The following is a 20,144-nucleotide window of genomic DNA, read 5'->3' as shown; positions in this document are numbered from 1 at the left end:
GCATTTTTTAATAACAGTTACATTTACCCTAGATGGACTAACCCTGCAGTGGGGAATAAGTTTCATTACACTAGAAGTCTTTCAGAAAGCGCTGTAACTAGGTTTAAAGATATGATGCCTTCGTTATGTTCTCTAATGTCCATATACCAACACAGAGCAGAGTAGCTACCCAAACTCTGTAAGGGAGGTTAGAGTATCTCGTCAATAGTTTAACATCCGCTTTGAAGACAACTTTGGATGCGGTAGCTCCTCTGAAAAAGAGAGCTTTAAATCAGAAGTGTCTGACTCCGTGGTATAACTCACAAACTCGTAGCTTAAAGCAGATAACCCGTAAGTTGGAGAGGAAATGGCGTCTCACTAATTTAGAAGATCTTCACTTAGCCTGGAAAAGAGTTTGTTGCTCTATAAAAAAGCCCTCCGTAAAGCTAGGACATCTTTCTACTCATCACTAATTGAAGAAAAAATACGAATAACCTCAGGTTTCTTTTCAGCACTGTAGCTAGGCTGACAAAGAGTCAGAGCTCTATTGAGCTGAGTATTCCATTAACTTTAACTAGTAATGACTTCATGACTTTCTTTGCTAACAAAATTTTGACTATTAGAGAAAAAATTACTCATAACCATCCAAAGATGTATCGTTATCTTTGGCTGCTTTCAGTGATGCCGGTATTTGGTTAGACTCTTTCTCTCCGGTTGTTCTGTCTGAGTTATTTTCAATTGGTTGCTTCGTCCAAACCATCGCATGTTTATTGGACCCCATTCCTTGCCAGGCTGCTCAAGGAAGTCCTACCTTATTTATGCTTCAAATCTTAAATATGATCAATCTATCTTTGTTAGTTGGTTAGGTACCACAGCCTTTAAGGGTGGCAGTATTAAACCATTACTTAAAAAAGCCATCACTTGACCCAGCTATCTTGAAGAGGTAGTTGTAAACATTAACTGGATCACCTGCAGAGGAATGGTCTATTTAAGAGTTTCAGTCAGGTTTTAGAATTCATCATAGTAACAGAAACAGCATTAGTGAAGGTTACAATGATCTTCTTATGGCTTCGGACAGTGGACTTATCTCTGTGCTTGTTCTGTTGGACCTCAGTGCTGCTTTTGATACTGTTGACCATAAAATTTTATTACAGAGATTAGAGCATGTCATAGGTATTAAAGGCACTGCGCTGCGGTGGTTTGAATCATATTTGTCTAATAGATTACAGTTTGTTCATGTAAATGGGGAATCTTCTTCACAGACTAAAGTTAATTATGGAGTTCCACAAGGTTCTGTGCTAGGACCAATTTTATTCACTTTATACATGCTTCCCTTAGGCAGTATTATTAGACGGCATTGCTTAAATTTTCATTGTTACGCAGATGATACCCAGCTTTATCTATCCATGAAGCCAGAGGATACACACCAATTAGCTAAACTGCAGGATTGTCTTACAGACATAAAGACATGGATGACCTCTAATTTCCTGCTTTTAAACTCAGATAAAACTGAAGTTAGTGTACTTTGCCCCACAAATCTTAGAAGCATGGTGTCTAACCAGATCGTTACTCTGGATGGCATTTCCCTGATCTCTAGTAATACTGTGAGAAATCTTGGAGTCATTTTTGATCAGGATATGTCATTCAAAGCGCATATCAAACAAATATGTAGGACTGCCTTTTTGCATTTACGCAATATCTCTAATCAAAAGGTCTTGTCTCAGAGTGATGCTGAAAAAACTAATTCATGCATTTATTTCTCTAGGCTGGACTATTGTAATCATTATTATCAGGTTGTCCTAAAAGTTCCCTAAAAAGCCTTCAGTTGGTTCAGAATGCTGCAGCTAGAGTATTGACGGGGACTAGCAGGAGAGAGCATATCTCACCCGTGTTGGCCTCTCTTCAGTGGCTTCCTGTTAATTCTAGAATAGAATTTAAAATTCGTCTTCTTACTTATAAGGTTTTGAATAATCAGGTCCCATCTATCTTATGGACCTCGTAGTACCATATTACCCATTAGAGCGCTTCGTTCTCAGACTGCGGGCTTACTTGTAGTTCTAGGGTTTGTAAGAGTAGAATGGGAGGCAGAGCCTTCAGCTTTCAGGCTCCTCTCCTGTGGAACCAGCTCCCAATTCAGATCAGGGAGACAGATACCCTCTCTACTTTTAGGATTAGGCTTAAAACCTTCCTTTTCGCTAAGGCTTATAGTTAGGGCTGGATCGGGTGACCCTGGACCATCCCTTGATTATGCTTCTTTAGACGTAGATTGTGGGGGGGGTTCCCATGATGCACTGTTTCTTTCTCTTTTTGCTCCGTATGCATCACTCTGCATTTAATCATTAGTGATCGATCTCTGCCCCCCTTCACAGCATGTCTTTTTCCTGGTTTTTTCCCTCAGCCCCAACCAGTCTCAGCAGAAGACTGCCCCTCCCTGAGCCTGGTTCTGCTGGAGGTTTCTTCCTGTTAAAAGGGAGTTTTTCCTTCCCACTGTTGCCAAGTGCTTGCTCATAGGGGGTCGTTTTGACCGTTGGGGTTTTTCATAATTATTGTATGGCCTTGCCTTACAATATAGAGCGCCTTGGGGCAACTGTTTGTTGTGATTTGGCGCTATATAAGAAAAAAGTTGAGTTGATTGATTCACGTTGAAATGATCTGGTTGTTCAGCGGGGGTCTGAGCATGTCGATCGGTGCTGGGAGCGCGCTGCGGCTCTCAGCAGTTGTGGGCCGTCCTTAAAGCGGCAGTAACACTCCTTATCTGTATAATCCCCATAAAATCGTCCCTAAAGCCATATTATTTTCCGAACGGTGTCCCCTGGGGTCTCTCACAGTTTCTGGAAAAAATTCATGCAGCAAGGCTCCAAATCGTTCAGACATTTAGTCGCAATAAAAATCAGAACGAGAGGGGTGGATCAGTGCTCACAACAAAAGCCTGCTCACAGGCGAATGACGCAATCGACAGGTGTGAAAAAAACTCACGCATGTGCATGAAGGGTCAAGCTTGGTTGATGCAATCACACGTGATTCAAAATCCATATGGGTTTTTGAAAAAATAAAAAGGTCCGATACTTTTCTCACAGACCTTGTAGTAGCACTGCTGTTGACGCTACAAACTCAAAACTGTTATGTTCAAACTGCTTTTTAGCAATCCTGTGAATCAGTAACTAGTATTTAGTTGTATACCACAGTTTTTTCATGCTTTCTTCACATCTGCGAGGCATTAATTTTGTTGGTTTAGAACCAAGATTTTGCTTGTTTACTAGCGTGCTTGGGGTCATTGTCTTGTTGAAACACCCATTTCAAGGGCATTCCTCTTCAGCATAAGGCAACATGACCTCTTCAAGTATTCTGACATATCCAAACTGATCCATGATACCTGGTATGCAATATATAGGCCCAACACCATAGTAGGAGAAACATGCCCATATCATGATGCTTGCACCACCATGCTTCACTGTCTTCACTGTGAACTGTGGCTTGAATTCAGAGTTTTGGGGGGTCGTCTCACAAACTGTCTGCGGCCCTTGGACCCAAAAAGAACATTTTACTCTCATCAGTCCACAAAATATTCCTCCATTTCTCTTTAAGCCAGTTGATGTGATTCTTTGGCAATTGTAACTTCTGCACTGTACTTCTTCTTCTGCATTGTACTTCTTCTGCACATGTCTTTTATTTAACAGAGGGACTTTGCGGGGGAGTCTTGCAAATAAATTAGCTTCACACAGGCGTCTTCTAACTGTCACAGCACTTACAGGTAACTCCAGACTGTCTTTGATCATCCTGGAGCTGATCAATGGGTGAGCCTTTGCCATTCTAGTTATTGTTCTATCCATTTTGAACAGCCTATATTTTTTTGCACCTGCGATAGGTTTTTCCCCTCTCCAATCAACTTTTAATCAAACTACGCCGTTCTTCTGAACAATGTCTTGAACTCCCATTTCCTCAGGCTTTCAAAGAGAAAAGCATGTTCAACAGGTGCTGGCTTCACCCTTAAATAGGGGACACCTGATTCACACCTGTTTGTTCCACAAAATTGACAAACTCACTGACTGAATGCCACACTACTATTATTATGAACACCCCCTTTTCTACTTTTTTACTAATAGCCCAATTTCATAGCCTTAAGAGTGTGCATATCATGAATGCTTGGTCTTGTTGGATTTGTGAGAATCGACTGGTACCTTGTTTCCCATGTAACAATAATAATATACTCAAAACCTGGATTAATCTTTTTAGTCACATAGCACTACTATTATTCTGAACACTACTGGACATTCCAGTATTGTAAGAGTTCGAGTGACCATTTGGGGTTCGATCTTCATGACTTCAGTGGGAGTTCTTTCATGTTCGTTGTGACATTAGTACCAAACCAAAGTTTGGTGGACAGTGTACCAAATTTTTGTTGGACAACAGTTAATGCGGGTGGGTTTTCCTTTTTCTTCACTCACATGTAACAACTACTTATTTTGATGTGTGTCATAATAATAAACATTTCAAAGTGTGAATACTGAAAATTTACAGTCAGAAAATTTTGATTCGTCAATGTTCCTTTTCATGTGGACATTTACTGCCTCCCACTGGTTGTTGGAAACAGCATTGAGCATCGCTCACTTCAGTCACCCAGTGGGTGCTATGATTAGATTCCCATTCAGCTTGTACTGTTGTTTCATTGTTTTGTTCACAGTTTTTATTCATTTGTTTTTTCTATATGTGTGTGTGTGTGTGTGTGTGTGTGTGTTGTGTGTGGGTGTGTGTGTGTGTGTGTGTTGTGTGTGTGTGTGGTGTGTGTGGTGTGTGTGTTGTGTGTGTGTGTGTGTGTGTGTGTTGTGTTTATGGCCCTGGAGGTACTGGCATGAAGACACCCTTCCCTTTGACGGCCCGGGGGGATTCTTGCTCACAGCCTTCTTCCCCAAAACACACCGACAGGGAGATATCCACTTTGACGACGATGAGTCGTGGACCATCAGCACCACATGGGTGAGTGATCACCTTTACTAACCGCCAATGGGCACGATCTTCTCCTGGATCTTCGAGTCGTTTTTGAGTGCATCTACAAGAAAGGGCAAAGCCACAAAATACTATCTTTTATAAAGTATGCTTCAGGTTGTGTTAATAGCCTATTTCATGAAACTTCACAATGACACTGAACCTATTCTGGAAATAATGTGCATTAAATATATCCAGATAAAGGGGGGGTGGAGCCAGTTTTAAAACCATTTTTCGAACCTTTCTACAACATTTTGAATCACTGAGTTTTTAAGCCATGAAAGGTGAAAAGCCAGAAAGTTGAAAAATATATTGTTCACATGCGGCATAAGGGGTGGACTACCAACCTCTAGACCAGGGTTTGATTTCAGGTGTGAACTTCAGGCTACGCTTCTGCATTGTTCCAATCCACTCAACTACTAAGCTGAGGGAGTAACCTGTGATGGTCTGGTGTCCCATCCAGGAGGAGTTGTGGACTCTCATCCCATTCATGTTACAGTATCCATGTTAAGTGTCAGCTTGATGGGCTTTAGGTCTTTTATAGGACGTACTCTGTTGGCCATGTGGCGCACTTCTCTATGCGTGATCCAGCCCATAGGTGCCTGAGTGTTGCAGATCCCAGTAGCTGGAGAAGGCCAAAGGGGAGCTCACACTACACCTGGCTGCATCAGATTATTTTATAGGTGTGTGGCAGACTGGTAGTTTCCATCCAGACACAGGGCGCTTGTGTGGTATCATGGATGTGTCAACCACAGCACCAATGCATGCTCCCAGACTTGCACAGATCCAGAAAGTTTTGGCTGCTCCAAGGACGAGTGTGGATCCTCTGAGACTAGACAATCTGCTTTCCCCTACAGGCACGGACCTTCTCCAGGTTGCTGCCCATGAGTTTGGGCACGTCCTCGGCCTGCAGCATTCCCGCGAGCCAGGAGCCATCATGTCTGCCTACTACTACTCCTTTTCCTACCCATTGAGGTTGAGCGAGGATGACAAGCAAGGTATCCAGTATCTGTACGGAGCTCATCCCAAAGTTCTGCCCTCACCTCCACCACCGTCCAACCCCGAGACCAACGAGATCGTCCCTCATGTGAGTGGCAAAATTTCAACGACCGGTCATTAAAATGTTCGTTTTTCTGTCCCATTTTAGAGCGATAAACTTAGTAAACAAAGCTGAACAGCAGCAAACATTTTATCATTTACATTAGTTGAGCACCTACCTGTTAAAAGTTTCCTAACAGATGTATAGTTCTACCCTCCGCAAACAGAAGAGAGCTGCTTCCAGGAGAAACTGCGCTGTCCTCTGTAGGCAAAAGAGAACTGGTCACAAAAAAAATAATTTCCTTTAACACCATACTAATACGCTGGCATATCACCCAAGTCACCCAAGAGACATACATTTTTAACTTATGGTTCAAATTTTAACCAAACTAATTTCGGACAAGTTATTTAAAATTACTGTCTGTCTGAAGTTTTATAAAGTGAAAATATCAGATATATGTTTTAGTTTTAAAGTAATGTGCTAATTTTAAGGTTTTAGTGAGCACATGCTGTGCCCAGCAGTGCATTATGGGTAGGATAGGGTAATCTCAGTACGTTCACGACAGGACAAATGCATTTCAGACACTCTGTTCAGGCTCCACAGACAACAGCATTAAACTCTAGTGCCTAAAACTCTCGTGAATATATTCTCTGGGTTTATAGATGTTGTTATTGTATTTGCGTTTGTTAAATTCCACGCATCTTAAATATAGCAGACACGGATTATCTGGATTTTGTTTTGGGCAAGTTTCAAGGCCTCTACTACCATCTACTGGCCAGTAGTGTTCATGGCAGTATCGTCCTGAAGCTGGCAGACACTGTATGATATTTTTAATCACTGTACTCGGTTTCAGTTCAAACTGTACCACCGAACCACACGGTGCAAAAGTTCAAGCGCCCGATTTATGCTCTCACACACATTGTAACGTTCAAAAACCCAACGTCGGACTCGTGTTTCCAGAAGCAAACGGAAGCTTTTTTCAAACTTAATTTACAAAAACTCTCGATGGAGACATCAAAGTGTCAAAACAAAACAAAACAACAAAAAACATTACAAGACAGGTCTGTGTGTTTGCACATGCACAGTGTGAGCGGTTGGACGCTTGTAGCTCTTCAGCAGCAGGATACCCTCACGACAGCCGACCAGAATATCAAACAGGTTTGATTTTCATTCGACCATACGATCGGCGATCAGGAAGTGGTCGTGAGATGTTAAAACGCAGCTTGTTACTCCATGTAACACTACCGATACAGGACGCTCGATTAACCTGAAACTCGGTCCAAAAAATTCTCAACACGAATGAAAAGTCATCTGAAAAATGGCCAAAACTTGCACAGTGTAAAGCCAACATTTATATGTCAAGACAATACTGAGTGCATGTTTTACAGTAATATAAAACGTGCGCACATCATAAAATTCTCTCCACATGCAAACAGTTTGCAATGACACATCCAGGGCTTCCGTAAAAATGCCTGTTTTTACAAATAAAAAATGGAATATTTACAAAAGCACATTATCTGTAAACACCAACACACGACACGCGTCACATTCATGTTTAGGCAGGTGCACTTTTACCCAGAATCCTTTGGGATCTGTCTGTGTTTGTTACAAACCTCAGAATTAGTGCATTACAACACCCTTAATATAGAGGGGGGTTCAGGGGTTCAACCGAACCCCCCTGAGAATTCTGCTGATTTTTTCTGATCTGGATATCAACGTTATGTATTTTCTTTTCATTGATAATAAGCAACAAGCACTAACTGTTACACAGCTATTATCACACACCCTCAAGTTTCAATTTCCTCTGCCAGAGTAATCCCTTAAGTGATGAAAGGGGAAACTGCTAGATAAACTTTTCCCATGGGGGTTGAGAATTTTTGCTCCCTGGTTCCTATCCTCCTCTGATATCAAACAGATTAGTAGGCTTGTAAATACCCATGTAGACACACAATTACACTTGTCTGGTTTGTAAAAACATGTTGGGTATGTATAGCTGAGAAATAAAGGGAGCTTCTCCTTCCTGTTGCAAATACTGTAAATATTGGCGTGGGATTTATTATGCGAAGTTCACAGTTAAACAAGGTCGCCAAATTAAATACCGCTATTTTAATACATAACGTACATATATGTACATATTCATAATGTAAACGCGAATATTAATACCGCTAAATACGAGGTCTGTTAGAAAACTATCCGACCTTTTTATTTTTTTGCAAAAACTATATGGATTTGAATCATGTGCACTTGCATCAGCCAGCTTGAACCTCCGTGCGCATGCATGAGTTTTTTCACCGCCTGTCGGTTGCGAATGACGCAACGACAGGCAGGTATAAAGTTTGCATTAATGTTATTTTGGTTCTCTTGGGTGGTTCTTATGGCAACTGATCCAATCCCAAGCAAGGACTATTTGTATATAAAAAATTGTGTTTCCTAAAATGATACATTTTTGGGTTTCAAATGAAATTTATGTAGCTTTTTATCCCCTCAAAATCCTCAAAAAGCTTTCTGCTTTTTCTGAGCCACCCACAAGGCTTTGCCCCTCAACCCCACCGGGGGCCCTGCGGCCCACTGGACCCCCAACTCAAGGATTTGAACCCCCCTTTCACATTCCTATATATGTTATATTTTAACTTTGTACAAATGATAGAATTGACATTAATGGAGTTATTCTGTCAGTATTCACACAAAACCATAAGTCAGCATGACTTTATTTTCCAAGACCTCCGCCTGACCGGAGTGTTGTGATTGGTAGAGAGCTGGGCTTTGTGGCTGCTGTTGAAGCTGTGTAGTAAACAAGAGCTACCAGCAGGGGGCAGGATGTTCAAAGGTAGAGGTGCGGGCTCATTGTTTGGGTCTGTTGTCATTTTTAATGCTATTAAAAGTGATCGTGGTGTTAAAACTCAAATTCAGTTTATTAGTAGTTGCAAATGTACCAGAGGCAATACAGGAATTTATTGGTTATCTGTAACTTCTGATACATTTTTGGGTGGTTTATTGTTTTATCTTTATCAAAGATAACTTTTCAGTTATCTGATTATCTGTTATCGAAGTTAATTTTTTGGTTATCTGTGCCCACCACTGCATACCAGAGGTTTTTTTTTTTAGCAAGACGGAGCGCGCAGCGTGTCGACAGTGAGGGTTCTGATGAAGGAGATGATCCCTCTTTTATCTGTTAACCCGGGCTTTGTGTTCGCAGGATGCAGGATTATTTTGTGTCCCTAGGGTGAATAAAAAGTCTGCAGGTCAGAGTTTTCTGTTATCGTGCCCCTGTTCTGTGGAATGATCTCCCTGCGTCAATAAAACAGTCAGATTCTGTGGAGACTTTCAAGTCCAGACTTAAGACACACTTATTTTCCATTTCGTATGGCTAACATACTGGCATAGTATGTTTCTATGCTTTTTACTTTTTTACTCTTTTACTGTGCTTTTTTAATATTTTAATTTATTTTATTTAGTTTTTTTAATTGTTTTGTGTGAAGTGCCTTGAGGCGACTCTGTAATTTGGTGCTATATAAAATGAGTAAACCGAATTGAATTGAATGCTGCCTTCATGTGCTCACCTGAGAAAACAGCTTGAACTGCATTTGAATGCAGTCACACTGTAAACATTTCACGGCTGCATGCTCATCTGACCGTCAACACGTTTCAACAATGTCATCGTAAAGAGGTTTTGTTTTTGTTTTTTTTAACCACAGATGGACAAGGCTCAAAAGAAAACTTTTAAGCTCTTAAGGCTCACAGTGATAAGGTTCCACTTAACCCAGGGGTGGGCAATCATGTGCCATAAAGGGCTGAGACACTGCAGGTTTTCCGTGCAACCAGTCACCTCAGCAGGTGATTTCATTAATCATCAGGTGTCTCAGCAAGTGATTTCATTGACAACCAGGTGTTTATGTTCAGAGGAGAAGCTCATCAGCAACCCACCTGCTGAGGTGAATGGTTGCATGGAAAACCTGCAGTGTCCCGGCCCTCGATGCCCACCCCTGACTTAACCTGTTCTCTTGTAAATAATGTGAGTTTTTTTTCCCCACTTGCACTAAAAATCGCTGACATTCCTCATCGCGGTGTTGTGGCAATAAAAGCGACTTAAAGAAGCCTCTCTGCTTTCAAATGTCTTCTTCACTCATCAGCTCTCCACAGTAAAAAAAAAAAAAAAAAAAAAAATCATTAGAATCTTTACAGTTTTCACATATGAGTGATTTGTCTGCTTTCCAGCCCGACGCCTGCCAGACAGACTTTGATGCGGCGTCTATGATCCGAGGCGAGCTGTTCTTCTTTAAGTCTGGCTACGTGTGGCGGATCAGGGATGGGCGTCTGGAGAGCGGCTACCCGGCTCTGGCATCCCGGCACTGGAGGGGGATTCCAGACAACATTGATGCTGCCTTTGAAGACCAGTCGGGGAACATTTGGTTCTTTCAAGGTGTGTGAGGAAAAGTGTGTTGTGGTTTCTGTTTTGACATGAGTGCAGGATCAGGGCACATAGGTACATTGTTGGATTGTTTTCTTTGACAGTCTACTTTGTTATTTTGGGTCTGTGTGTGCTGAAATAATTTAATTCATTCATTCAATGGTGAAGATAATGAAACAAAACTACCAGGCTGGATGGTCAGGAACTGCAGGACACGTACAAATGCAGGGCTCGTACAAACAGCTCTGGTTTTTAGAAGGCTTTACTGTGGTGGGTAGCACAGGTTGGTACACAAGTAAGCAGTCCACAAAGAGCAGCAATACAAAAAACATCAGGCAAGTGGCGTGGTCGAGGCAATAGGCTGGAGGTCAGGTACACACTCTGAGGCAGACAGGAATACGAAGGCAAGAACAGAGCTGGAATGAAGGTACAAGGCACAACAAACTGGCAAGGGACAAACACACCCAGTGAGCTTATATAACCCCAGGTGATAATCAGCAAATCAGAAACAGGTGTGCATTGGAAAGCACCAGAACCAGAGCGTGGCCAGAGAGAAACACCCAAGAACACCAAGAACCAAAGAGAAAGACAAGAGAAACAGGGACAGACAGACCCAAGCAGAAAAACCCAGCAAGAGAATAAACAAACCAAAACCAATGAAATGCAAAAATAACTAACAGAACGAAAGAACAAAATAAAACAGAAAACCAAACGAAAACTCAAACCCTGATAAAAGCGCATCGTAATTTAAGTGAAATCAAAGTGTTTAGACAGTCAGCTGTGGATGAATTAATTTGCAGTTAATTACCGAGACAAATGAGGTAATTTTGTACTGCAGCTTAAGAAAGTTTCAGATTTTCCAGAATTAAAAATCACTAATTTGTGACAATCTGTAATTAAAGTAGTAAATTTACAAGAAAAAAAACAACATTTTCTGGGATTAAATATGAACTCAAATTCTCTGAGATGAAAGTCACACACACAAAGTTTTTCCATCAAGACACCACATACACCATATACGCTGCCACTTACCAAACCACACGTCACTGAAGATCCGTCATCTCACTCATACCATATTCTTCGGACTAGGTGTTGCACTAGACTATTGGTCACATCTCTCCAAAAATGGTTCATGAAGTGGGTAAAAACACAAGTCATATTAGTTTATTTGTTGCATTTATTGTTGAAATATGGTGCTACTGCTCCAACGAACAATAAGCAACATGAATTTAATCAGTGCATTATTTATTTTAAACGCAAACAGTATTGGCAAGGAGAAGCTAATGAGCTAAATAATGTTAGTTCGAGGCACAGAGAAGTCAAGCGTAAGCTGCTTCTGGTTGTCATTGGACAGACAAAAATGTCAAAGTGAAGCAAGAGTGTGCATTTGTACCTTACTAAATGTACATGAATTTTTCAAAACAGCTATACATCTTTAAAATGTGGCTAGTTAGCAAAAAAAAACAGACAAATCTCTTTTTGTAGATGATGTGGTTCTGTTGGCTTTATCAGGCATTGATGTGCACTGACACCGAGTATGAAGCAACTGGAATGAGAATCAGCACCTCCAAATCTGAAACCATGGTCGCCTGTCGCAAGACAGTGGATTCACCCCCCTAGGTCAGGGGAGAGTTTTTGCCCCAAGTGGAGGAGTTTAAGTATCTCGGGGTCTTCTTCGTGAGTAGGGGTAAGTTGGAGTGTGAGATCGATAGACGGATTGGGGCGACATCTAAAATCTTTTGGAAGTTGTACCGGACCGTCACAGTGAACGAGCTGAGCCAGAAAGTGAGGCTCTCAATTTACCAGTTGACTTACGCTCCTATCCTCACCTGTGGTCATGAGCTGTGGGTAACGACTGAAAGGATAAAATCACAGATACAAGCGGCAGAAATTAGATTCCTCTGTTGGGTATCTGGGCTTACACTCCTATACAGGGTAAGAAGCTTGACTACCCGGGAGGGACTGGAAGTAGAGCTGCTGCTTCTATGCATCGAAAGGATCCAACTGAGGTGGTTTAGACACCTGGTGAGGATGCTCCCTGGTTGTTTTCCTCAGGAGGTCTTCCAGGCACGTCTAACCGAGAGGAAGTCCCAGGGAAGACCTAGGATATGATGGGGATATTACATTTCCCAGCTGGCCTGGGCACACCTTGGGATCCCCCAGGAAGTGTTACAAGATTTGGCCAAGGATAGGGACGTGTGGACTGAGTTGCTTGCTCTGCTGCTACCACAACCCAGGCACGGATACGTGGTTGAAAATGAATGAATGAAGGATAGTTAGACTTACCCTAGTTCTCCTTGTCCAGCAAAATGCAAAGAAGTGAAATTTCAAGTAGTGTAAAGTTAGGTTACGCTCTCTATTTGGTAGAATGGGCTTTCAGTTTGAGAGCATGATTTATTCATTTCACTAGCTCATCCTCCTCATTCAGATCTTGTTTTAAGGAGGTGGGCAATCAAGCTTAGTGGGGGAATTACTGCCACCTTCTGCTTCAGAGTGTAGATCACACTGTAACATTCAGATCACTGTAAAGAGCAGCATTCAGTTGTCACACATAGTGACATCGTGTGGTCATAGATAATAACGCAGTGTATTAGTTGTATAAATCAATAAAAAACAAAATTCACAGACCAGCCAAAGAGGCTAAAAAAAAAACACTAGCATGTGTGTGTGTGTGTTGCTAAAAACATTGTCACTCACTCTAAAAATTAATCCCTGAATATTTGACCAACTTTAATGTAGGTTTGAATCTCCCTTCTCCTATTTGGTCAACTAATGCACAATGGATCTACTTCTTAATTCGTTAGAACTTTTACACCGGATGCCTGTCCTGACTCAACTGAAGATGTAGTAGAATGTTCACGTCATTCTTAATGTGACTCCGTTTCACTCGGTAGGAGAAAACTACTGGGTGTTTGATGCTGAGATGCAGATCAGAGGGCCGGACTCCATCAGGAGTCTGGGTTTGGCCGTCTCCGGCATCCAGGCAGCTTTACGTTGGGGCCACGACTCCAACTACAACACCTACTTCTTCAAGTTGGGCAGCTACTGGAGGTTCAGCCCGCGGGAGAACAGAGTTGAGTCCGTGTATCCGCGCAGCATGCACGACTGGAGCGGAATCCCTGAAAGCGTGGACGCTGCTTTCAAAGACGTATACGGTATGCCTCAAGAACAACAAAAGTACTTGAAGTAGAACAGCTGTTAATGAGTTCCTGTTGGTGTTGGGTTCAGTCCCCACAGACACAGCTCAGCAAAGACCCAAAATCCACATCCATTATTTATTTATACAGAAAAAACAAGACTACAGTTATTACAAAAGTGCAGCAAATTCCCACGAAAAATATGACTCACAGTTTGATCCAGAGGCTGTTGCCATAACTAGCTATGAAAGAAGTGTTACTCAAGTGAAAATAGCCATACCACGCAGTAAAATATTACTCTGTTTTACCTAAACACACTGAAATGAAAATAGCTCTAAAAGTACAAAATTATTAACATCAAAATATACTTACAAATACTAAAACTAAGTAGAGTGGCCTGTTTCAGAATTTATACATAACATACATATTATATATGTATGTGTTTTATTGAATTACGGTTACTGATGCATTAATTTGTTAAGATAGTTAAGTTGTAAAACAGGTTGCAGTGTGCACAGTTTCTCCAATCACAACCACAGAAGCCTGTAACAGAGTTGTCACATGTGCCTTGATGGCTTCCCTCACTCATCTTTTTTTTTTTTTTTTTTTTTGCATGGGCCCCTCAGTTTAAATGGTTAATGTGATATTTTTTATTAAAGCCTTGAATTACAGCTGAAAGTTGAGGCTACAAGAACATTGAGAATTTACAAGAACGATATGTAAAACTAGAAGTCCAATTTGTTGATGGCTCCTCTTGGGTTGGTTGGAACCATGAAGGTCAAACGAAGGACAGAATTCAGGGGGCGGGGCATCCTGTTTCACTTGTTTTAAAAGCCACATGATCACAAAATGCAAGGTAATGAAAATTTCAAATGACTCCACAAATGTTCTAAATGTTGTTTTTCAGGTTACGCCCACTTTATTCAAGGACAGCAGTACTGGAAGTTTGATCCTGTCAGCAGGAACTCTCTAGAGGGCTACCCTCGCTACATCGGCATGGATTTTTTCGAATGCCGGAACATATGAGTCTTGAGGAGCAGCAGATTTTTGTTTTTGTTTTGTTTTTCTGGCCATGAAGAAGTGTTTTTCTAACGTTTGCTGCAGATTCAAAGGGATCAGATGAGAAACCTTTAAACCTGCTGATACGTCACTCCATGTATTGATAACTTTACTCCATGTATTGATACTCTGATCAGTTATTTCTTCCTCTCAGGAAAACCAACATTACTTTTCTGACTTGGCACCTCCTGTGCAGCTACACTCAGATTTACTTTGCACATTTTGTCAGCGTTAAGACTGAAGTCAGGGTCCAGTAAACCCAACGTGACCTGCAGCATCTTCAGCTCCTCTGATTTTCAACACTGCTGCTTCACCATTTAACTCCCCGACTTGTTCTTTAATCACAACGTGTTTGAAGAGTGACATCAAACTGTACATTAATAAATACTTAATAAATTAATAAATAAAACAGGTGACGTTTGAGGAGGGGGTCGTTTGGGCGTCATATATATGCAGTTGGATGAACCCAAGTCTGATTGATTGTTAGCAGGATAACTCAAAATCTAATTAACAGAATTTATTGAATCTTTGTAGAAGCTGCATGGGCCAAAGAGCGCAGTAAATTTTAATGTGGCTCAGGATGAAAGGTCAGTGACCAAGATCAGAGATAAAGATCACCAATCAACCACATGATCAAAGATTAGTGTTTTGGATGAAAGTTCAATGACCAAAATCAAATATTATCAGTATCAACATACACCAGTCAGAATCAAATACAGTTCATGAGGATCAAAAAAATCTGTAATCAGGATCAAAGGTCAGCAAACAGGACTAAAGGACCAAAAGCAGTGCTCATAGCCACCTTTCACTGACCTGGCTCAAATACCAGTGGTTTTGGTTTGGTACAGTCAGAGGTCAGTGAGCAGGATCAAAGATAAAGATGAAAAACAGGACAGTGATCCATGATTAGCAATTGGGGTCATAGTTCAGTGATTGGGATCAAATACTAGTGGTTAGTATGAAAGGTTAATCATGGTAACCAAAAACAAGGATTAAAAAAAAAAAAAACAGGACCATGAGCTAAACTAAGCACTCAGGGGCATAGTTCAGTGACTGGGATCAAATACTAGTGGTTAGTATGAAAGGTTAATCATGGTAACCAAAAACAAGGATTAAAAAAAAAACAAAAAAAAAAAACAGGACCATGAGCTAAACTAAGCACTCAGGGGCATAGTTCAGTGACTGGGATCAAATACTAGTGGTTAGTATGAAAGGTTAATCATGGTAACCAAAAACAAGGATTAAAAAAAAAACAAAAAAAAAAAACAGGACCATGAGCTAAACTAAGCACTCAGGGGCATAGTTCAGTGACTGGGATTAAAAAAAACAAAACAAAAACACTTGTTAGTATCAAAGGCTACTTGTGAAGATTAAAGGGCAGTGAACAAAATCAAACATAAGGATCAAAAAGCAGAGCCATGATAACACATTTATCTCTTGATACAAAGAATACAACAACCAGCTAATAGCAGTTATCTTACTAGATGTTAGCTTTCGTCATAAACCAGATTCTGATGAGACTTAAAATATCAAAAGTAAATTACCATGAACTACTCAAATTAAACATCCCATAAGTTATATATTAGAAATCTAGTTACATTTTGTTTTAGTTTAGCATTTGGGTTGTCTTAAACTGTGATTTGCGGAATTAATTTTAAAGACGTTTTAAAATTCACTTTTGTAGATTTAAATGTTAACTATAATCTTTACGGAAATCAACAAGGTGTGTATAATGTCATTTGAATTTAAATTTCATTTTAAACTATTCATAAAGTTAATTTGTGATATGTATAATGTAAACAGTGTACAACTGTTAAAACGGGACCAGGTTAAGTCTGGTTTTGGTGTCACTCTTCCGAAATGGTTGTGAAGCTTTGGTTGTTAATGATCGCTTAAGGGTTAGCAGCCAGGAAAAGTGCAACAGCGCCACCTGGAGTGCCACACATCACATTGCAGGACATCCATTGACTGTTCTCAAAGGTCTCGTCTCTGACAGTTTTTACCGAAAGGTGCTTTATTCAGGTTTGTCTGCGTGTTGTGTTCAGGGACAGCAGCTGCCGTAGGGATCTGCAGCGCTCAGTCTGTTCAACAACAAACCAATGAGACTGTAACAGAATCAACTTTGACCTCATCTGTTCTGAATCTATTTCAGAACCTGCCGAGTATTTCCAAGATTTTAAGACTGGTGCTGATTTAAATAGTCTGTGACTCCGAGCACTTGAGTCTCAACCTGTCAGTGGGTCACCACCTCCCACAGGTTGAGCAGCGTGGCCACAGGTCAGCTGACATTTCGTCTGCTGTGTGGTGTATTGCGGCACTTGAAATGTTTTCAGTGCAGGACACTGAAAACTTGATTCATTTTCCTTCATCTCGTGTTGTTCAGTGAATGCCGACTGGATTGAAAAACATATTTATACAGAAACAACTCCATTTGTTGTACATGTTTGCTTTTAACTCTTACAGTATGTATGTAGCCTGTACTCTTTATGTTGTCTTATATAAACTGTATTATTTCCAATAAAATCATTTACCACAAACACAGAGCCGAAGAAAGCAGACAAATGTTTACCTCCACTTTTGTTTCTTTACAGGATGAATCACAGTGACAGTTTTATAAAATAATTCGTGGCACCAAGCTTCACAGTTTTCAAAGCCAGATTATCTAATGGCCAAAGAAGAACGCCATGCTCTACACGTGCCCTTCCTGACCACCGAGGCTTTGGAGTGACCCCTACACGACCCTGAAATTCAAATTCAGACTACTGTCATATCTGATAACCTGAGAGATTTTTTTTAATCAAGGTTCTGCAATAGAAAACTGGTGCAACTGTCTAAAAATATTCACAAGAGTGGTAAAAATCCCAAAGGTCAACCCGAAAGCACTTGCCTCATCTGAAAATAATCTTCATACTGAACAGGAACAATCCCGAGGGGCTCATGTTTTATTCACAAAAATGCACAGAAGTGCACAAAGCTCTGCTGAGGTGCATCGCACATTTCAACACCAAATCTACTCCTACTAAGGAGTAAATCTACTCCAAGTCTTCAACAATGCTTTTGGAGCACATCTGCACAAAACACACCCCAGAGTACAAAACAGCCGAGTCTGGTTCATGTCCTAAGGAATTGGGACATAAATCCCTTGGGAATTTGGCAGCACAGTGGCTTAGTTGTTAGTACTGTTGCCTTACAACAAGAAGGTCATGGGTTCAGTTCCCACCTGCAGTCTTTCTGGGTGGAGTTTGCATGTTCTCTCTGTTTGTGGGGACATGCAGGTGGATTGCATACTTTAAAATTGCCCAAAGCGGTGTCCATCTCAGTAGGACTAACCTGGTTAAATTAAAGGAATATTTTGCGTTACACCATAAGATTATAGCTCCTTGCATTTTTCATAAACAAGTCTGTGTCAATGTTCACATTTCCTGTACTTTATTGTTTAATAAATGGTCATAACCCATAGAATAGAATAGAATAATTCTTTATTGTCCACCGATGTGGAAAATTGTCTTTGGCTCACCAGCACAAAAATGACAAAAAAAAAACCAGTCATAAAACATTCATACAAACACAGGAATAAAACAAAAATAAGATACATAAAATACATGGAAGTAAAAGAAGAAATAGAATAAGACCTAGTAAGATAAATAAAATGTACAGTAAGATCTAATAAAATCAAATAAAACAGAAGTAAAGCAGTTCAGGTTTAATTTGTGGAGTGGTCACTTTTTTGAGTTCATTATGGTGACGGCATTTGGTATAAAAGATTTTTTGAAAGAACCTTTGGCCAGAGGAGCTCTGTAGCACCTCCCAGACTTCAAGAGCTCAAACTGACAGGACAGAGGATGAGAGCTGTCTGCCAGGACCTCTCTCAGCTTTCCTCCTCATCCTGTCAGTGTAAATGTGGGCCAGAGTCTTCTGGGGTTTTCCCACAATTTTCCCCGCCATTTTTACAATTCTATTTAATTTGTCCTTACATTTACAACTCAAGTGACCAAACCAAACACAAAGATGAAATACTCTCAATATGTGCAGAATACACAAGCTCTAAAATCTGCGATTTAACACCAAGACAACTCAATCTTCTGAGAAGACTGAGTCGCTGTGAACATTTCTTAAAGATAAAATCAGTGTTTTCAAAGAAGCTCAAGTGACTATCAAGAACTGTACCAAGATATTTAAAAGTTTCAACCGTTTCAACAAGCTGGCCATCGAGTGAAACTGGCTGCACGGTCAGTTCTTGCTTTGTGTGAAAAACAAGCTCCTTTGTCTTAGACATATTGATTTCCAGCTGGCTGTCGAGACACCAAGCTTCAAGAGCCTTAATGTGAGCGAGATAGGAGGCTTCGCCAGAGGAGTCACACTTCTGTAGCAGGCCGACTAGGGCCATGTCATCCGCGTATTTAATCAGTTTAAAGTTTGTGTCATTAACTGCAAATTCGTTTGTAAAATGAGAGAAGAGCAGAGGTGAAAGAACGCTACCCTGTGGGCAGCCAGTGCTTATGATGAGCTCTGCTGACAGAATCTTGTTAGCACAAACTCTTTGAGGGCGACAAGACAGAAAGTCTCTGATCCAGAGCATCAGGCCCTTTTCAACATTTAAATCAGCCAGCCTTTTCAGAAGAATATGTCATTTCATAGAATTAAAAGCTGCACTGAAGTCTACAAACAAAACCCGAGCATATACTTTAGCAAGTGAAAACTGCTTTGAGATCATGTCCAGCAAGATCAATCCGGCATCATCAGTACCTCTGTCCCTCTTATAGGCAAACTGCAGAGGATCTAGTTCACTGACCACTGTGGTGGTCAGGACGTCAACTAAAACTCTCTCCATAGTTTTACATAATATGGAGGTTATGGCAATGGGACGAAAATCTTCAGGTTTGCTTGCCCCTGGCTTTTTTGGTATAGGCCTTATTATGGAGAATTTCCAAGATTTGGGCACTCCTGTGACAAGAAGGGAATTAAACAATCTGGAAAAGACTCCTTTTAATTGAGGAGCACAGTCTATCTGGACCAGTGGCCTTGTTTGGCTTCAGTTTAGAAAGACTTTTAGCCACGTCATCCTCAGTGATGGCTGTGGGAGCTCCTGCTGGAAGATTTTTACAGATCTCATCACATTCCTGTTTATCATCCACTTTTATCAAATCTACAGAAGAAACGGTTTAACTCATCAACAAAACATTGATTAATGGTTGTAAGAGCATCACATTTCTTACTGGATTTGCCCGTCAGTGTATTTAGACCTTCCCAGGCTTGTTTTATATTGCCACTGAAAAATTTACTTTCTACTTTATTCTTGTACTCAATTTTTGCCTTAAATATATTCCCTCTCAGCTGGCGGTCTGCATACCGCTTTATAAGCCTCTGGGATGTTGCCATAGCAACGGTCAAGCGTGCGATGCAGACGTGTAGGACAGTCTACATATTGCTGTAGAGTGGGCAGGTGGTCAGACAGACTGCAGGAGTTAAAGTCACCCAGAATGAAAACGGGCTGGTCAGCAGAGTGGGTGAGTGCATTATTACAGCTCTCTGCTCTTCT

At 40.8% G+C, this 20,144-nt stretch overlaps 1 protein-coding gene across 1 annotated transcript in view; it reads left to right on the top strand.

Annotated features, from left to right (window-relative positions):
• mmp11a (matrix metallopeptidase 11a) overlaps positions 1–15,923 on the top strand; it is a 66,939-nt gene extending 51,016 nt beyond the window's left edge. Inside the window, 5 exon segments of the mRNA XM_034171221.1 lie at positions 4,821–4,942; positions 5,799–6,049; positions 10,217–10,421; positions 13,304–13,564; positions 14,454–15,923. Coding sequence (XP_034027112.1) covers positions 4,821–4,942; positions 5,799–6,049; positions 10,217–10,421; positions 13,304–13,564; positions 14,454–14,572 — 958 coding nt within the window. The 3' untranslated portion in view covers positions 14,573–15,923.
• Positions 15,924–20,144: the final 4,221 nt, after the last annotated feature.

Source organism: Thalassophryne amazonica, chromosome 5, assembly GCF_902500255.1.
Source record: "Thalassophryne amazonica chromosome 5, fThaAma1.1, whole genome shotgun sequence".
In the NCBI taxonomy this organism is placed as follows: domain Eukaryota; kingdom Metazoa; phylum Chordata; class Actinopteri; order Batrachoidiformes; family Batrachoididae; genus Thalassophryne; species Thalassophryne amazonica.
The sequence above is the reverse complement of the archived record's forward strand: the minus strand, read 5'-3'. Positions and strand labels throughout refer to the sequence as shown.